General features: G+C 38.9%; 2 protein-coding genes across 2 annotated transcripts; both read right to left on the bottom strand.

Moving 5' to 3' along the window:
- Positions 1–952: 952 nt before the first annotated feature.
- Positions 953–7,280, bottom strand: slc50a1 (solute carrier family 50 member 1). The gene is made up of 6 exons (XM_077599573.1): positions 7,085–7,280; positions 6,755–6,832; positions 6,217–6,340; positions 5,970–6,131; positions 4,809–4,928; positions 953–3,203 (listed from the first exon to the last, which is right to left on the bottom strand). The coding sequence occupies exons 1-6, from the start codon at positions 7,150–7,152 to the stop codon at positions 3,105–3,107; spliced, it is 651 nt and encodes a 216-aa protein (XP_077455699.1). The 5' UTR covers positions 7,153–7,280; the 3' UTR covers positions 953–3,104.
- A 1,732-nt stretch (positions 7,281–9,012) lies between these two features.
- Positions 9,013–17,795, bottom strand: efna1b (ephrin-A1b). Its single transcript, XM_077599464.1, has 4 exons — positions 17,597–17,795; positions 10,533–10,828; positions 10,001–10,186; positions 9,013–9,918 (listed from the first exon to the last, which is right to left on the bottom strand). The coding sequence occupies exons 1-4, from the start codon at positions 17,707–17,709 to the stop codon at positions 9,797–9,799; spliced, it is 717 nt and encodes a 238-aa protein (XP_077455590.1). The 5' UTR covers positions 17,710–17,795; the 3' UTR covers positions 9,013–9,796.
- Between the last annotated feature and the right edge of the window lie 1,002 nt (positions 17,796–18,797).

Genomic DNA, 18,797 nt, shown 5'->3' with positions numbered 1-18,797 from the left:
AGAATTTAATTTTGTTCACGCATCGTACTTTGCCCACTTTATTAAATTGATGTTGTTATACTTGGTAAATATGTTTCTCGTGCTATTGCTATGAAAACATATGATTCCATATTCATAAAAATGTTTGTTTTCTGGGTGGCCCAGGGGATGAGTGTTTGCCGTATCAGCCTCAAAGTTTTGAATTCTAGGTTCGATACTAGGACCGGACGTTTCTGTGTGGAGTTTGCATGTTCTCCCTGGGCTTGTGTGGGTTTTCTACAGGTACTCCAGTTTCCTCCCACATCATTAATATTTTTATATCTGATGAGCAGATAAACACAAAATTATTTAATACCTATTTTATGACATTAAATGCCTGCTAATAACCCACTAACAGGTTCAATTTACCCCGCCAAAAACACAAACTTTATTATTTACACCTATTATTATTTAGCTGTTATCGAGGTTAATTGATGATTAGTGAAGTTACTGCGACATCATTCCATGTGATTTATGCTCACATTGAGAGGTGCTTGTGTGCTGAAATTTACGATCAAATATGAGACAAAAAGGAGATCCAGACCATTACAATGTCCAGCTTTGATTCATGATTCGCCTGCTCTGCTCATTTTGCTGCCTGTTCTTTTAGCCACATTTGTTTCCCACCTTCACTCACTTAGCAGCACAATGCCATGTTGTGTCTGTGTGTTGTCAGTGCTGTTTGAGCTCAGGAAAGACTCGTGTAGCACACACACACACACACCAGGGATGAGAACCTCTGGCTTGCCCTTTCCCACCACTGCCCTCTCTGTATCAACACACACACACACACACAAAAACATGCTCACTCGCACCACTGCGCCATCAAACAAGCTTTTGTCTTGTACGCACAGTCAAAATTCTTTGGTTGCAGGGGCATTGCTCAAGCGTTAGAGAGCGATATGTCACCCCTCTACGAAGATTGCATGTCAAATGTGTTTTAAATTATTTTATTATTACAGTGGACCAGAGATATTCTCAAACATTAAACATATATACAACACCGAATAAAACTTTTCATTACGTGAAAAAAGGTGGCAAAAAGTAATGAAGTATACATGTCTTTAGACCTCTGATGATAGAGAAAATAATAAAGACAAAAAAACAACACTGCCTATGATTGACAAGGCCAACGCAAGCCCTGGGGAGAACATGCCAACTCCACACAGTGAGGACCGACCTGGTATCGAGTTAACCACTAGTCCACCTGGCGCCTCTAAAATAAATCAGACAAATATTAATGTGGCCTTGCATCTTATTAAAAAAAAAAAAAGGACCAAACCAGTTTCAATATTATTATCCTGTAAGTCTAAATAGTGCTCAAAATGATGAAAATTCCACTGATCCAGTTGTACTTATTCTCACAAATTCAAGTGCTACAGTGCCTCATGTGGTTAGTGAAAAAAAATATATATATATATATATATATATCACAAAAAAATCTCTTGTGGGGAATGGTCACGATATGAATGATATGTTATAGAGTGAATGATATGCAATTCACATGTCAAGCTCTGGCGCAGAAAACTGAAAGGATAACAACACAGGCTTCAAACACACAAGACCATATGCTAAATAAAGCAATGCTATATTCCAGAATCCATATCAATCAATTGACAATTGAAAGTGTCACACTTTGGCATTAGACTGCACGAAGGGCTGCTTGAAATAATCATTTCTTTCCAAACTGAGCACAAATGTCAAAAGGTACCCTTATTACTGTTGCTGTGATGCTATGTTATGTTGATATACAATACAGTGGCTTCATAATATCATAACGTCATTCAATAAAAGAAACTTAGCAATTCTTCATGTTTTATAGACATAAACAGCCTTCATTTATTCGTAGGTCCATTTGCACTATTTTCAAACTTGAGCAAAAAGCTTTCAAAAACAGTCAATGTAAACAGTATGCTTTAAAGCACATTTAAAATGTTATCATTTACTGGTAGAAATATGCATTGATATGTTATCTAATTAGGACAGGCACAAGAGGTAACAAAGTAGAAAAGTATTTTCCCGACAGAGGACAGTAAAGAAATGCTCTACCAAAGTACCCTATATTCAATATAGCAGACTGTAAACAACATTGTCTTTGGATTAAAGAAAAAAACTTCTTCTATCCACTTGTATGGATTGCAATTCTATAGTAACATTAGAAAATGCTGGTGGGTTAGAAAATATCCTTAAAATATTAAACTAATTAAAATATTTAAGAAATAACAACAACAAAAAAGGATTAGAAACACAGGCAAAAGGAAAAAAGCAATTATTTAAAATAATGTGATGAGAAAATATACGAAAATATGCCATAATAATAAAAAGATAATTTTCGAGATGAAAATGGTCAAATTACTTGAATGATGTTTACGCTTAGTCTTTAAAAGGGAAATTAAATGCTAAAAAAACGGTTACTTTTAGGAAAAAAATAATCTCACAAGAATAACATATTTCAAATTCAAAGCTTCGGTACTTTTATTTTCTGTACCACAAATCCTCACTAGAGTGCCATATGTTGACTTTAGCAAAAGACTTGACTTGTAATATTTTGGCATAATAACGTAAAATTCAGTTGTCCGTCTCCTTGTGCCCTCCGATTGGCTGACGACCGATTCAGGGTATCCCCCTTCTGGTGCCCATAGTTAGCTGGCATAGGCTCCAGCACCCCCCAGGCGACCCTTGTGAGGATAAGCGGTTCAGAAATGAATGAATCATGATGTAAAATGTTGTCTCTATTCTTACATTATGACTTGGATTTTCATAAAATGGTGATTTAAGTTTGACTTTCAATAATAAAATAGTATAATACAAAAATAGTTTCAACTTTATTTTCATAATATGCTAACATTATTCTCATCACAAATTCACAAATGTCCCCTAAGATGCTGTGTCTCTAATCATTTGTTCCCACCAGAAGGCACTGTGAGGGGATAGGTTTTACAAAACAACCAATTTTCTCCATGTACAGTATTCTTAAATACGTTAGTGGGGAGGAAAAAAAAGTTTTTGTGTAACTTCATGGAATGTAAACATATTGCCACCTGTCACAACATGAGACGAACTGTGCAACACAGTATTTATAACGGTCATATCTGCATGGCTTTATATGAAGTGGTGATGGAGGCAAATTTCCAAAACAAGTAAAACCTGATGACACTAGTGATGATTCCAGGAAGATTAGGGACCTAAAATGCACACACACAATGGCAATATTCATAATAAGTACCATACAGTTGTACCAACATTTACCTGACTTAAATGACGGGGAGAAATTGCTTTTCTTTTTTGGCCAACGAGCTATTTTGTTAAAATTTTAAAATTCTATTTAATTTTTATTAAATTTTCCCCCTTGTCCTGGCAAGTCATGATGACGTGACAATATTCTTAAATTCCTTGTTTTTTCTCTAGTATTCCAAGAATCGCGGTCAATTAGACTTTCCATGTGAAGACCAACTTGTTGCCACGAGAAGAACTTTGGGGCCATTCCAATTTTTTTTTGAATTTGAACCATGGATTCTTCAGGTGTATTCACACCAGCAAAGTCTAAAGTTAGTTTTTTTTTGTCCAGAAAAAATACATTTTGTTTGAACATTTTTAGTGAGTTTCATTTTCGCATTCCAAATTTTGCAAGCGACGCAGGATTTGGCAAGGAACCTACACATGTGCAAACATTGTTGTTCAATCAAAGATGAAGGTTAACATTCACAGACATCCAGCTAGCCATGCAAATAGGTCTCTGATTTCAGCTTTGGTCCAAAATACAGTGCGGTCCCTTTCACACGCAAAGCAAACACCACCCTTCTCTGCTTGGAAGCAAACTGAGACCACCTATCCTGTGAGGTCTTGTTCCAGCTGTTCCATCCACACCAGTTTGCTGGTTGGCATTTAAACCACATTGCACGTCTCAGTATCAAGTATTTTAAGACAGGAATCATCATTTTCATTTTGCATGAGAGAACTTTAAATGTCCAGGCCCTTTCAGATTCAACTTGCCGAGTACCATCGTCCAATTGTGAAAGGGTAGACAATGAGAATGCGAGTTGCCATAAATGAGTTAAAGTCAGGAAAATGCTGCATATAAAACAGTTTTCTTCATCCATTGGACAATTATGTTCAGAAGGGTAACAAATTTGTTATAGCAGCTCTGAGGAATTCATTTGAGAAGAGAAATGTGTTTCAAATGCTGTTATTGGACATTTCATTCCACCTCTCAAGCCATATAAAATACGGGTGTTTTGTTTGTTTGTTTTTTCCATCCACTTAATAGTAATATTAATGTTTTCTTAACCTCCTATGACCTGGCTTCCATATGTGTGGACATCACATTTTTGGTTGTCAAAGACTACAATGTTAAATTTTCGACTACAAGTGCCTGGCGTCCACTTATGATGTGGACATCATTTTTCTCAGAAACTACATCATGTAAAAAGATAATTCTTTGTTTTTACACTCATCAGGTCCCAATTATCCTAAATATCAAGGAGAAAATAAAAATGCATGCCTTGCAAGAGTCTGGGTCTTAGGAGGTTAAGAGGCCCATCATTTTATTTTACACAAGGCTCATCAGCAATGCTTTATGTAACGTTTAGGATAACGTAATAATATTTATAATATTATATTATTAATATTATATAATATATTATATATATAATATTATAATATGTTTTTAGGAGACCTATCCTGTTATTTTGCACAAGGCTCTTCGGGAATTCTATGTGTGAAGCTGCACGATGATATGTTAAAACATGTCGGTAAATAATAGCGTGTGGCATGATGCCAGTGTGTTGTACCAGGATGTAGTAGTCATGCAGCTGATTGCCGTACAAGACCCAGGAAGTGGAGGTGAAGAAAGTAGCCACTGTCAGAGGGAAGGACAAGCGCTGCACGTTACCACTGCGCACTATGGCCACCTTTATGAAAACAAAAAAATATACACAATCAATCAGCAACAGTCTTAACAAAGACCATTCGAATAAAGAGAAGACAAAGGTTAATCCGGTGGAAATATGTTGTGTGAAGTATGCAAACTGAAAGCAGCAAGACTCCAGCAGAGTAGCCAAGATAGAATACATTTTTCAAAAACAAAAGTAGAATGATATAAAAGGTGTTTTTCGTCCCGAATTAAAAGATATATTTGTGAAATTTTGCATATCTTAAATACATATAAAGAAAGCTAGGTTTAAAAAAATGTATATACTATTAATGCCATTTTTGCACTGCGTTACGGAGATGGAATTGTGGCATGAATTTAATGCCATAGAATCGGCGAGATTTGTCAGAAAATTCGTAATTAGGCTTCTGTCAAAAATGCAGACCCCTTGTAGCCGACTCAAAAAGAATCATATTTCTAAATAATTAAGGGGTGCCAAGTGCCAACACATCTTTAGAATGACAGTAAGAATTCTAACTGGTATCTCTGAGGAGATAGGGGAAAACAGTGAGGGAATAACAGGAAGATGCAGATGAGGAGAAGAATGGCAGGAAAGCAATGGGCTCATTTCTGACTGTGAGGCAGATGGAGGGAAGGAGACAAACAGGATCACAGACAAACAACAGGAAAGAAGACATCTGATGGGCCCCATGGCAGAGGATGGTTCTCTGCTGCATGAATACACACATGGCAAAAACCTGCTTTACAATATTAATATAAAAAAATATACACGTACACGTACACGTGCACGTACACGTGCACGTACACATACAAACACATACACACAAACAAACACATACATATACATACATACATACATATGTGATCTTAGTTTAATTTAATGATCCAGCAACATATGATTGCCAAGAGGAATTAAATTGAAATGCAATAGGCTGTCTTTATTGGAGCCACAGTTTGATGCAAATTTACTGCGAATAGATGAGTTTGGAACAAATCCATAGATTTAACTGCATCTACATGTCACTCGAACATTATTTCGTCACCGTTCCTAGTTCCTTACCAGGTCGGCGAGTGGTGACAGGTACACACCTACAGTAGTCACACTGCAGGTGAGCCCAAGCTGGTTGAGCTGCATGCTACCAGGAGGAAGAAACAACACAAAGTACAACCCTGCACTGGTCCCCACTGCTGCAACTGCAACTAATTGGAACACCACCTCTCTCTGATAAAAAGCAAAACAAACACAAAAAAACACTCCTATAACACTAATAGACAACTGCAAAAATGAAGACAACTGCTGCGCTGACCTTTTGTTGTGTGTACTTTAAGTACACTAAGATGTAGAGAGACTGCAGTAAAGCACCAATGAGATTGACCACCATAATTGTATGGTCATTCTTTAGCTTCCCATAGTATAACCATCCAAGGTTGCTGTGAAAATCAACGCAATGGAAAGAGTTAAAAGGACAAGGTAACTGGAAAAACAAGGGCACATGTAATGTCAACAATAATCATGTTGCAGTGTCATTGATGGAAATCACAGCAAGACATTCTGGTAAAACTGGATCACACATCTAGCCCTGTCAATCATTTTCCCTGAAAAGCAGTGTTTTTTATGTATGTATTTGACCATTTAAATTAGAGTTACTATATCATCATCCTAATCATTTTAGGACATATTGACCAGTATTAGGTTTCATATTCTGAGGAAGGGGCTAATGACTAGACAATTATTTTTTATCTTGACAACATGAAAGCATACAAAGCATAAAGACCAAACATTACTGATCACCCCCCAAAAAGGAAAAGTTTTCTGCAAAAAGGAATTCCACCAACTTTATATACCTGGCACACGTCACGAGGAAGGGAAGAAATTGGATGTTGTCAGTGCTTTTGGTTGTTTGCATCTTTTTCAGGTCGACCCTCCAGAAAGAACAGCATAGAGAATGACATAACATATCAATTTAAAAGAGATTTAAAACGTAGTTAATGTTACCAGTGGTAATCGCAGCAAATGACAATTAGTATGGTGCAACAAGTTTACAACACGTTGAATTCACATTCACAAATTAATTTCAACCCGCAATCACAGCGTTACATCATCGGCATAAAATACAAATTTGGATAGAAATAGTGTCAAAGTTTGCCATACCACAAAAATAAAAGTCCACTTACAGTCCAGTCGAGAACATCCAGAGTGTGAGCACGATGCATGACCATGATAAAATATTCAGATAATCCATAAATTAAAATGAAAAATAATCAATATATTAAATATTCTGAATGCAATATCTGTTTTTTTGTTTGTTTTTACTTAAATAGCAAAATTATTACAACCCGTGGCTGGATCCTGTTCCTTCTGGAGTTCCGTGTTTGCGTCAGTTCTATAATAATTTTGCCATGCAATTGGCTGTTCCCTGACCCACGTGGTGCGTGTTCTGTCCAATCGATTGCTAGAAGAAATGTACCTGACGTCACCAGCTATACATTCGGAGTTTCGTGTAGTAGTGATATTGATTTTATGAGTAAACATTGTACGAACAATCAGATCAGACAATGTTTGTAGAATCATGATGAATCGATCTTCATTCAACTAATATGTTTTATACGAGTAGTACCATTTTAATGACAGTTTTTAACTGAAAATGACACACGCATATCACAAATAAAATCATTTTCATGTTCATTGTACTGAATATATGTATAGAAAACTGCATACTATACGATTGGAATAGAACACTCACGTCACCCTGACAACCCTGTTGAAAAACTCAAGTGTGACCTTTACCAAGAGCCCTTCAAATATATTTTCCTCTCCCTTCCTGTCTTTGGTTCATTATTACATGTTATAATTGCTTTCCCTTTACTCACATTGTGTCATCATTCAATTTATTCTTTGTTCTTTGAATGGTACGAAATATGTTGCTGCTAAAGTTTTTTTGTGTATTATATACTGTAATAATGTCATTATACATCATTGCTGATAATTAAACCAAAAGGAAGTCTATTTTATTATTCAAATTTGTTGTTGTTTAGGTATTTATTTAAAAAAAATTCAAAGCAGCAAAACATATTTTATATAGGTGTAACATAATATGTATATGTAACATGCATAACATATTTGGCATTGTGGACAGTGGAATTGAGATGTCTTCCTCAAGGTCAAGAGATGCTGCGGGTTTGACTTTGGGCTCAGTCCCTACTTCGCCCTGAGCTTAGGTGGGTTTAGGTGATTCTGCAAGTACAATGGCTTCCTCCCACATTCCAAAAATGCCACATTAGGTCCTTTGATGATTCTAAATTCCCCATAGATTTCAATTTCAATATGCATGGTTTATTTCCATGTGACCAGTCCATGGTGTGCTCTGCCTTTCACCACCAACCTGAAGATAACACTAATTACAACGGATTGATTGTTTGCCATTTGATTTGGGTCATTTTCAATGCAATATCACCTCTTATGTATGAATGATGATATTCAAATGTTATATGAGACAGGGATTTGCTGTTGTATGGCATAACATCTCTGAGCTCATCTCTGGTTAGTATGTACTAAACAAGTATGAGGAGATGGTGGAAAAGAACACAAGCTGTCTTTATGTACCGGTCTGAGATCTACAGTATAGCATGTTGCCTGGTTTTACAGCAGATAGCGACTTTTGACAGTTTTCAGCCATTTCTGAGGTTTTCGACGGCTTGTTTGCTGTGTCTCGTTTTCAAGCGCACGTGTGGCCACATTTTCTTCTCTCACCGGTAGAGGATGTATGGAGCAGGAAAGGAAAGTGGCCAAAAAGGCTTCGGGAAAAAAAGGATGCAAGTGAGGAGGCGAGAGTGACACCTTCACACCCGCTTGCTAGTGTGCTCGCAGGCCTCTCACCCCGCAGCATCAGCGACCTCTCACTTCTTCATCAACCCCCCCCAATCCATGTTTGGTTTGCAGTCAGTGAAATTGAAGCCAGAGCAAACTGCGGCACATGGGATGAAAGTTGTGGAAAGCGGAGGCCGTGAGAATTTGGGAAAGACCTGTGGGCGAGTTTCGATGGCATTGGAAGAGATAGCTTTGCCATTTGCCAATACAAGGTGGAAAAAAACACAAGAGACTATTTATATAACAATACATTTTTATTCTACTAGGTTTTCACATCTTATAACAATATTTATAGTTTTTCTATGTACAAATTTACATATAAACACAAAACTCGACTGCACAGTGTATTTTTTAAAGATGCTTTGTCAGTTTGAGGTTCGACAAGAGGGAAGGTCGTATCTGTAAGCGTGTGTACCATGAGAGGACTGATTAAAAAATCAATGCTGTATTAATGACTCATTTTGCTTATTTTATAGCTGTTTTGTGACAGAAATGAAACTTTTTCCATCTTTTTAGTTTACTTAAGTTGAATAAAGAAACAAAATTAAAACAGTGAATTCCAGACCTTACTTAAAAAGCCAATGTATTGAAAAAAAAAGGTTTTAAATCATACTTGAAAGAAAATGTATGGTGGTTTGCAGGGACGAGTGCTACACAATTACGTCACTATAACACTACGTCAAGCAAATGTGACAGTAACAGAGGCTGACACAGGAACTGAAGGTGAACAGTACCTACTAAGTGGTATATATATTTTAAAAAAAAAGTTTTACAAAAAGCTCAGAATGGAAAATGCTGCTTTATCCACATCATGAAAAAAAACATGACAACAAAAAAATGAGGTCTTCATCTTTGGAGTGATCCACACCCCACATTCACAACACAAAACAAACATTCAGTCACTCATCCATTGACAGTTTTGTCTTTGTATAAAAATTCAGAATCCATTATTTTTTTTTTAAAAAAAGTGTCCGAGACTTCAATGCCCAGCATTGGCTTATTTGTAATGTTCTTTCTGTTCAGTGCAACATTGCCACTAACAAAACTGGAAGGAGTGTCAAGAAAAGCGATAACAAAACATGCCGCGTTCCTGAGTTTCCAATGCTCCTCTGGACATTTGGCTCCATCGCAGTTGGGTCATCTGGAAAAAAAAGAAGGAAAATTTATAAATGGGTGACTTTGGAGATTGTGATGACATGTCCAGGAGTCTGCAGATTCCTCACCTGCTGGGAGACGATTGGAGAGATTGTGTATTCCGCCGGAAGACACAAACTTGGCTTTGGATGCATCCAAAGTCTTCTCCGTCCCTGCCTTGGGTTTGCCTGGGTGAGTCTTTGCCGATCCCTTTTGTCCGGCCACGTCCACTTTGAGCCTGAGACAATCCTGCCCATGGTGATGCATCGGCTTGGCTGTTTGGAGCAAACACAAAGTTATTATTATCAATTATATTTTTTTAATTATAAACAGTAGACTATCCCTAAACTGTACTGTAGTTGTATAATTCTATGTGAAAAGTGAAAAATCATCAACAATAGCAGCTCTATCGTAGTTGAACTTTTGTACCAGTTAAGAAACTTTCCTTAAAACACTGCACAAAAAACTAAACAAACAAAAATGTTCAGCTACAATTTAACCTTTTACTTACAATGTTACTTATGAGAAAATGTGTTTATCCAAAACTTCCTGAACTCTGCCCACGTTCCACCCAATACTAGTTTGCAAAGTAATCTCTGAAGATTTCTGTTAAATACTTACAGATGTAATAATAGCTCTCTCCCTGCCTGAACTCTTTGCCCAGGGTGAAGGGAGTGAAGCGCTGGAACTTCTCGGAGAACTTCTCAGGGGCGTGGGGGGCAAAGGGCCGCGAGCACTCCCAGCGCAGCTGGTCAAAGGAGTGCGGCTTGCACACATCGTAGTCATCCCTCTCCACCATGTAGAGCACGTAGCGTTCGGCCAATTGTGGTGTCACCTCGCCGTGGGTGTAGTGCGGGCAGATGATGTCCAAGTAGTCGTTGATCTGGACTTCAACTGTGTAGTCGTCCCACAGGAAGCTGAGGAGGAGAAAGGCATGTTAAACGACTGTGGCCTCACAAATGTTATTATTGCAAGCAAACGCGTTGACACGAATAATGAGGCCCATTTATGTGTGTCGCAATGCAACCAGCACCTGTTTACCCTCTGGTGCTTGTGTAGACTATTTGTGTAGTGCAGCTTCGTAGCAGAAAGCGTTAATTAGTGTGACAATTTAAAAGAGCACAGTCAGGCCGGACTTGTTCAACCTTGGCGCCATCCTGCTTATACACCTTGCACTTACGCTTAATGCCAAACACCACAGTGACACTTGACTTTTTTTTTTTTTTTACAGTCTCAGTTTGTTTTTCTCCACTTTGCTTCTATCAAAGACTTAGACAAAAGGGGTGTGGCTCAGTCAAACTAACGCTCTCGTGCTCTCTTTTCATCTTTATCCGTAAGGTTTTATGGCTTTTTTCAAGCTTCACTGTCTCCACTTTGCTCACCTCCTCTGCTGCCTTTCATACCGTCACACACAGTGCTGTGATTTACGTTGCTTTTGAGCAACATTTGCATGTTGATGCCAGAAAAGCACACTTCTTAGGTTTTATTTTGTCATTTAGTCAATTAGAAGCGCATGTGGACGAGGGCGTTGCAGCGAGTGAAAGCGAGAATCGCTCCTGTTTGTTGTTTGCAGGTCCATAGGCATCAAAGCCCAGGACGTGGTGCCTCTTTACCCCCTCCCCAAACCTCCTTCTGTTGTTGTGGCTCCTGCTCGGACCCCCTGGTCAAAGCACAGACACACTGGCTCCAATCGCAGGCCTTTAACCCCACCTTCCTGCCTCCGTATGTGTGTATACATTTGTGTGGTAAGCACTAGTCCACCAGTCAAAACATGCTTTCTTAGCTGAGCACAGATCTAAACTTGTTAGGCAGGGCTAATAGCCCCCCGCCCAAAGCTATCCTATAACTTAAACGTGTCTTTGCAAAGTTATAATTATTTTTGTAATTATAATTATCTCTGCTTTTATATGTCAAACAACCCAATAAATGCAGTATAGTGTTTAAATAAACATATTACAATTATTTTGCCTACTACTGCATGATTGGGATAATCTAGTAAAGCAACTGGTATAGTGACATGAAATTTTACATCTTAGTTCACATCTCTATACCAGCAGTCGCACAAATATTTATATTATATTATATATATTATAATATTATTATGTTTTTTACAATGTCACTTGTTGTACTATTATCACATAGTCCTCTAATGCACAGTTTTGCCTCATTGGAATTAATTGTTTTACTAATATGTACTAGTGTTGTAATGTAATGGGGGAAAAACAGTAATTCTTCAAGTACACCCTAGTCACTCTACTAACTATACCTGATTGGGCTGCTCTTGGTAGATGACACAGTAAACAAGTGTATAAATGTTCTAGATATCATGTTCATCAAATAAATGCTGAAACTTAGGAGCAAACACTTTTGTGTGTTCCCTTCCAACTATACAGCGTTTTATTTAGTGGTTTTTACCCAAAGGGGACAAAATGGATATTGTGTCCAACTCCATTCACACTATTCACAATCAGGGAAAAAACTGTTTTTATTCACCTTCTTCTCAAAGGCTGGGCTAATTAAAAGCTGTTAAGCGGTCTGGGGCCAAAGTGTTGACTAGGAAAGGAGGGGAGGAGAAATGAATAGGGTGTAATTATACTCTTCCCCTCCCCATAGACTGGAGGCCTCAAGGCTCCGGGGCCCCTACAAACCTTCGAACCGCACCCCCTCTAAACTCCCCCCCCTTCACTTTACCATGATTGGAGCGGATGTTTCCAAATTTTGAGCTCATGTAATGTGCGTTTCTCACAGTTTAACCAGGCTTCCTATCGTTGTTTTGGAATGTAGGCAAATTATGCAACATTTAAACGTAATGATAATTTTGTCTTTTTCCACTGAGGTATCTTTTTCTCCCTCAAAATATGCATTCTCAATGACTGGAGTGCAGGTTTCCCTAACCCTTCACAACTGGACCATCAAAGGTCTGTCGGCTGCTGCGTCTCTCGCGACCACAGGCTGACACTTGTCACAGGGGTGAGAATCACATTAATGTGATACTCAATGTCGTCTGTGCGAGGGGCCAGGTGTGCGTATGTGTGTGGGGGGCTTACAATGTCGCAAACCCGTTTTTGCTCAGCCTTTCCTGTGTGCAAATTTTGGGTTTGTGTGTATACACATGTTTTGTCCCAAACTGAAAACTGTGAAGACTTCATTAGTTAGAGTGTTAGGGTGGAGGCAGACACGTAGAACTCTCATAGAATCGGTACATTTGTAAGAGAATGCATTTCACTGAAGCACAGTGTAATGCCTGGTGTGAATGTGGCTATTGAGGGCACATTGTGCCGCGGGCTCACAAACACATCTGTTAATTAAGGTCGACTGTCTGCATGTGGCAGAGATAGGTCAATTCTAACTAATGAGCTTTCTGTATCGCCAGACACTGCACGTGAGCGTCTAACACAGTTGTCGGATGCAGCTGAGCTTGTTTATCCATTATTACATTCTGCTGCCATTTTTTTTTTTTTTTTTACATTGACCCACCTCCCCAAACTCAACCCACTGCTTGCCCTTTCCCCATTTCACCCTGACCGTGCTACACTCTCTCCATTTGTCCCCGGAGCACTTGGTTGGCTAGTTTGGGTCAAACAACTGACACGTTCTTTCACTAGGGAACGTGCAGGTCAAGAGGTCAGAGTTCACGGTTGCTATGCTCCATACAGCAGCGTCGGAGTCAGCAGTAGCACACGTGTCCCCCCCTGAAAAAACTGTGGTCAGCAACATTGAAACACTAAACACATGAAGCTCTTATGCACCCTGCCATTGGCTTTTGCAGCTCAGATGATCAGATGTGTGTGCGTAGTGGAATGTTAAAATGAGGAGATTGCGGTTTGGACAGTTTTGTGCTGCGAACTCATACTCGGATGTGCTCATTTAATACCCTTATTAATGCACTGTGGTGTGTCAGATTGCCACCTCTTAAGCACTGGCCAAGGAGCTGTCGTTGCTTATTCCATTATTGGACCACTCTATCACAGGCAGTTGACGTACCAAGTGTATTTAGAAATCAGTAGTAAGTACCCATAAGGATGGGTCGGGAACATTACTTAAGAATTAATTGATTGCACCAAAATTAGGTGGACCAACGAAGCTGTCTCAACTAGTTTTGTTGTAGTTATGGAAATGGGAGTTACTCAGGAATGCAAACCACACATCTCATTGAAGATAATCATTTTAAAAAGATCCAACAAAAAATGTAATCAAAGGGTCATCCTAGTATGATGCCCCCTGCCCACATTCTTTGGCGTGTTTCCTAAAGGGATCAGTAACCAAAACCACTTTAATTTACACTTTAGAGTGCTTTTATGTCCACACACATACAAGGAATCACATTGGAATTTGCAGAATAAAAGGTTCTGAAATGCACATCAACACCGCTATTTCACATTCTTACACGTTGCCCAAACTTCTCTTGCTTCATTTATCACTGTCCATTCTCTCCTCCCTTCATCTGCTACTCCTTTATTCTCACAAGTAAACCCAACCCCCTCTTCGTCTTGCCGCCGTTTTGTTCCGTCTCTTAATGCTTACTTAATATACCAGGACGCTTCATCCTGGCTAATTTCTCAACGTGCAGTTCATCCTTCTTCCATTTTATGGCCAGACCTCGACTCCACCTCTTTGCCCCTAAATCCCTTTACCCGTTCCCTTTTTTTCTTGCATCCTCACATTCTGTCAGCCCTGAATAGCAAAAGGCTAAATGTTATCATCATGGTTGAACATGGAGGGGAGTTCACTGAAAGTGAATCCATGCCTGCGTGGCGGATAAAGTCAGATGGAAGTTTGCATTAAAAATCAACCAAGTTCTGTTTTGAAGGAAGACGAAAACCTTCCAGCGAAGGCAAATTTGGCCTTTAGGGGGAGATGGTGGGCTACAAGGTGGATTTGCAAAACTATGTCTGAAATGCAATGAATGAGCAGTGTACACACACACATACAACGCATGCCTGCCCACACAACTACAATGCCTCTGGAATACTAGCAGAGTTGAGAGGTGCCCTGTCCACCTCCAGTGGAAAAATACCAGGGCCAAAACAGAGATGTGTCTGTGAGAAAAGATTGCGTGGAGAGAGAAAGTGAGTAGGGGGCTGGGAAGGAGGAAGTCTGGAGCAACGATAAGGCAGTGAGAGGAAGAGCAGAAAGAAGGAAAGAACAATCAGTGAGTGATGGGGCCAGGGAGAATTTACCCATTTTATTGATTTTTCTTATTCTTAGGAAGAAAATGGGGTGATTCCTTTACTGCCACACATTACATTAATGAACAGAATAGGCTAATCCTGGGACTCCATAAACTATGATACAGTGAATCGCTGCATTGGCATTCATCCTTTTGTGGCATCGTAGCTCCAAGGTATTTGTTAAAGTGAGTTGAAGATCTTAATTAAAACAAAAACAAGTGCTTTGGATCGTCTGGTCACCAAGGAGCTATGTTGAGGTGAATTGAGGCGCTTCATTTAGGCACTGCTTTGTAGCCATCTGCTGGCATTTATAGGTAATGACCGACCTTTTTTTCAGGCAGACAACAAGGGGATTTTCTTATTTGTTTTGTGGAGATTTGAATTTTGAAGTCAACTTGTAAAATGAAGGACTTGAAACCATTTCGAAACCTGCACGTAAGACATTCCATTGGAAACTCAAACATTGGAAGCATTTCTGATAGGGACATGGTGATAGAATCCAACACACTACAAAGATATAACTATACTATATTTACTTTTTGATTCTAAAAACTATATAGAACACAATGGAAGGATTAATCCTGGTGTCTATTTTTGCATCATAGATTATAGAAGATATAAAATAAGGAACTAGGCCGAAATGTTACGTCACCGGATTACAGAATAGGATTAAAAATAGCACAGAGGCAACATAGTGGGATGATAGGTTGGTGTCTATCGGTCAAATGGTCAGATTACAATCCATTTGTAATCTATGTTAGTGTTCATTCTCATTCTGTCTGGATTAAAAGGCTGGGCAAGCAAATAGGGAAGGGGTTGGGTGTCATCTATGAAAGAGTTTGATGTTGGGTGGGAGGGTCTTGTTTTGTATACCCCTAACCCCAGACAGTCTGCAGTCACGCTGGAGTCTTGGCTGACACAAATTACTGCACTGGTCAGAGGGGCTAAGATTTAGGAGTCTGGAACAAGTTTGTTGAAAAAAAAAACTAAGAACAGTCAGATAGCCCACTCAAAGGGAACCTCTCATAAGCGCAGCTGATGACATGGAGTGCAGTACTGGTATGCTGCCCGATGCTAATATTAACATTTAAGTCCATCGGCCCCACTCTCGCCGCCCTCCAGCATGCATAAGTCATATCTACGTGACAAACTGTTGGCCGCTCCCTCTTTCCTTGGACTAGTGCACAATCACAACAGCGCACAACTAATCTCCAATGATTTCCCGATCTAAGATGGCCGTGGGCGTAAAAAGGTCTTATTAAGTAATGCCACTTTTCTACTTCAACACACACAAGAAGAGGCACGTAACATGAAAAACAAGACTAGACCTGACTGTGAAAAACATGTTTCACCACCTGTCATGAAGAAAACACACACACGCACTAAATCATTGCTGGACACTTCTCTAACACACATACAGACTCCTACATGAATGGGCAGACTGCTGCCATCTGCTCAACGTCCTCATCCCTAAGACAAATCACTCCTTGTACAATCGAGAGAGGGAATCAATTAACATCACTTATCCACAGTCACGGCGCAGTCAAAGGGTGCTGATGGATTTACTGAATCCCTCCAACAGGTGACCGATTGATCACCTGGGGGGTGAACATGAAGATCTGTGAAGAGTTCAGTCTATATTTAGGGACTACCAAAATAAAAAAACAAGAAATTATTGGTATGAATATTACTTTGAGTAATTGCATGCCTTTTGAAGTACAGTCGTGGTTGAACTCATGGCATTCAGGCCATGTGAGAGTATTTCATTACAACTTTAGGAACCAAAACCTATTGGGAATTGTTATGAAGTCCTTTTAACAATACATAATTTGTCCAAGCCTCCTAGGTCTAATTAGTCAACTGGAACAAAACCTTCTGAATATCCACGTGACAGGTAAAAATTAAAGTGAACACCACCCAATAATATGAAATTAATTGCAGTGTTGTCCCTCTTTTGGGCCCATTGTCATGTTAAAAGTTTATTACAGAGCCACTACTAATGTAATCAAGACGGGCGGATTTAATGGCTTTTGCCTTGGTGTTTTTTTGTTTTTTTGTTGTCTCTTTTAATCGAACGAGCAGTGAGTGCATATAGTCCTGACTCCCATTTAAAGCCAATAAAAAGAATCTTTAGTTCATTGTGTACTGCTCGAACTGTCCACGTCAAGCCGCATCGATCCTATTGAGTGGTTGGCTAGAATTACATTTCTGACCCCGGCTAACACATGCCAGAAAAGTGCCATCAGCAATTTGTGCACGAGATGTAGCACTTAGTGACGCTTCTTTTGCAAGTTTATGTATTGTTGCGTTGCTGGTAAATGCAGCGCACAACCTGTGTGGATGGTTGTATTGCGCCTGTTGATATGACAAGAGTGACAGAATGAAGATATTTGGCGGTTAAAACTCCGATTTTGGAAAATAAAACAATCAGCAAGTCTATATAGGAAAATAGCGGTCTTATTATTATTATTATGTGATGATCAAATATTATAAGAGGCGCACATAGAGACTTACTTTGTGTTCGAGCTGTTCCAGTAGACGCTGTGCCTCTCCGCACGGGCGAACCAGACTCCAATGCTGAACAGCAAACACAGAACGCTCGCCAAATCCATGGTTGATGTTCTCATCAAAAAAAGCGACAATTAAACAAAATAACGTGAGTCTTCTCGAGGGTTTAATCTAAGCAGCTCAGGAGCTCCAATCACTGCAATGAAACTTTACTAACTGTGTAGCCAAGGAGCGACTCCAGTCAGTTTTGTCTATTTGCCACCCCGCCCCTCACTGAAAAATAGCCAATCACAGGGAGGCAAGTTTATGAGGGCTCCGCCCACCACTACAGCAGGTTTCAGACGCACCCTCCAGCTACTGGATGAGAGGATATCAACAACAACAAGAATACGAAAACAACCATGAGGAGTTGTAGAATTACAGCTCAGTGAAAAGAAGTGAAAAAGAACTAAGATTTATTTTTTTAGAATAGACAACTGCATAATACAGTCAGTAAAATATGATGCAAACAGTAAAGACAGCTGGGCTTGGAAACTGGTCACAAAAGCATTTGTAAAATTACGCAATATAATATACCACAATACCACAAAACAGACAGGAATGTCTAGAAGAAAGAAAAAAAAGATTAAAAAAACTTTTATTTGATTCATAATTTTGTTAATTTTGTCTTTATACATTACTGAAATTTTTACTTATTACATTTTAAATGTTATTTCCATCTTCTTTGTCAAACAGGTAATAATAATACTTTTGTTTGTCATTCTTTTTAACTCAAGAAGCTATAATTGTGCTTAAGTACAGTGTTTGTACTTATGCCACTCCTGAAGCAGGATGAAAAGAGTCTTCACTCATTCTTTAATTTTCCATTCCAATTATCCTCACAAGGCTCGTTGGGCAACAGAGTCACTAACATGTAACATTTAAAATTAGTATGCTACATCACACATACTGATTAATATATAATAAGATGGAGGTAAGTTACAGTAAGGAAACATCAAGCTGTTTCCTCACAATAAATATGATCTGTTTGGAAAAAGAACATACTTAAAAAAGAAAAGTGTATGCAGACATAAGTGGACAGTAGAAATTAAGCAAAAATAAATGAATACAATTTTCTTCAAAGAAGAGAGTGTACATGTTGTTACCCTGAAACCAAATGTCTTACTAAGGCACTGGTACTACCAGCTTTCCAAAAACACAGCTTCAA

Source organism: Stigmatopora argus, chromosome 4 (assembly GCF_051989625.1).
Source record: "Stigmatopora argus isolate UIUO_Sarg chromosome 4, RoL_Sarg_1.0, whole genome shotgun sequence".
NCBI classification, from domain to species: domain Eukaryota; kingdom Metazoa; phylum Chordata; class Actinopteri; order Syngnathiformes; family Syngnathidae; genus Stigmatopora; species Stigmatopora argus.
The sequence above is the reverse complement of the archived record's forward strand: the minus strand, read 5'-3'. Positions and strand labels throughout refer to the sequence as shown.

What these genes read in the sequence shown, in the direction of transcription:
- slc50a1 (XM_077599573.1), bottom strand. Translation starts at nt 7,152, where the DNA reads ATGGATTATCTGAATATTTTATCATGGTCATGCATCGTGCTCACACTC. An exon ending in TTCCTCGTGACGTGTGCCAG is followed by an intron (nt 6,341 to 6,754) that starts GTATATAAAGTT and finishes TGATTTTCACAG; the next exon opens with CAACCTTGGATGGTTATACT. An exon ending in TGTCACCACTCGCCGACCTG is followed by an intron (nt 4,929 to 5,969) that starts GTAAGGAACTAG and finishes GTTTTCATAAAG; the next exon opens with GTGGCCATAGTGCGCAGTGG.
- efna1b (XM_077599464.1), bottom strand. Translation starts at nt 17,709, where the DNA reads ATGAGAACATCAACCATGGATTTGGCGAGCGTTCTGTGTTTGCTGTTC. An exon ending in AGAGAGCTATTATTACATCT is followed by an intron (nt 10,187 to 10,532) that starts GTAAGTATTTAA and finishes TGCTCCAAACAG; the next exon opens with CCAAGCCGATGCATCACCAT. An exon ending in CTCCAATCGTCTCCCAGCAG is followed by an intron (nt 9,919 to 10,000) that starts GTGAGGAATCTG and finishes TTTTTTTTCCAG; the next exon opens with ATGACCCAACTGCGATGGAG.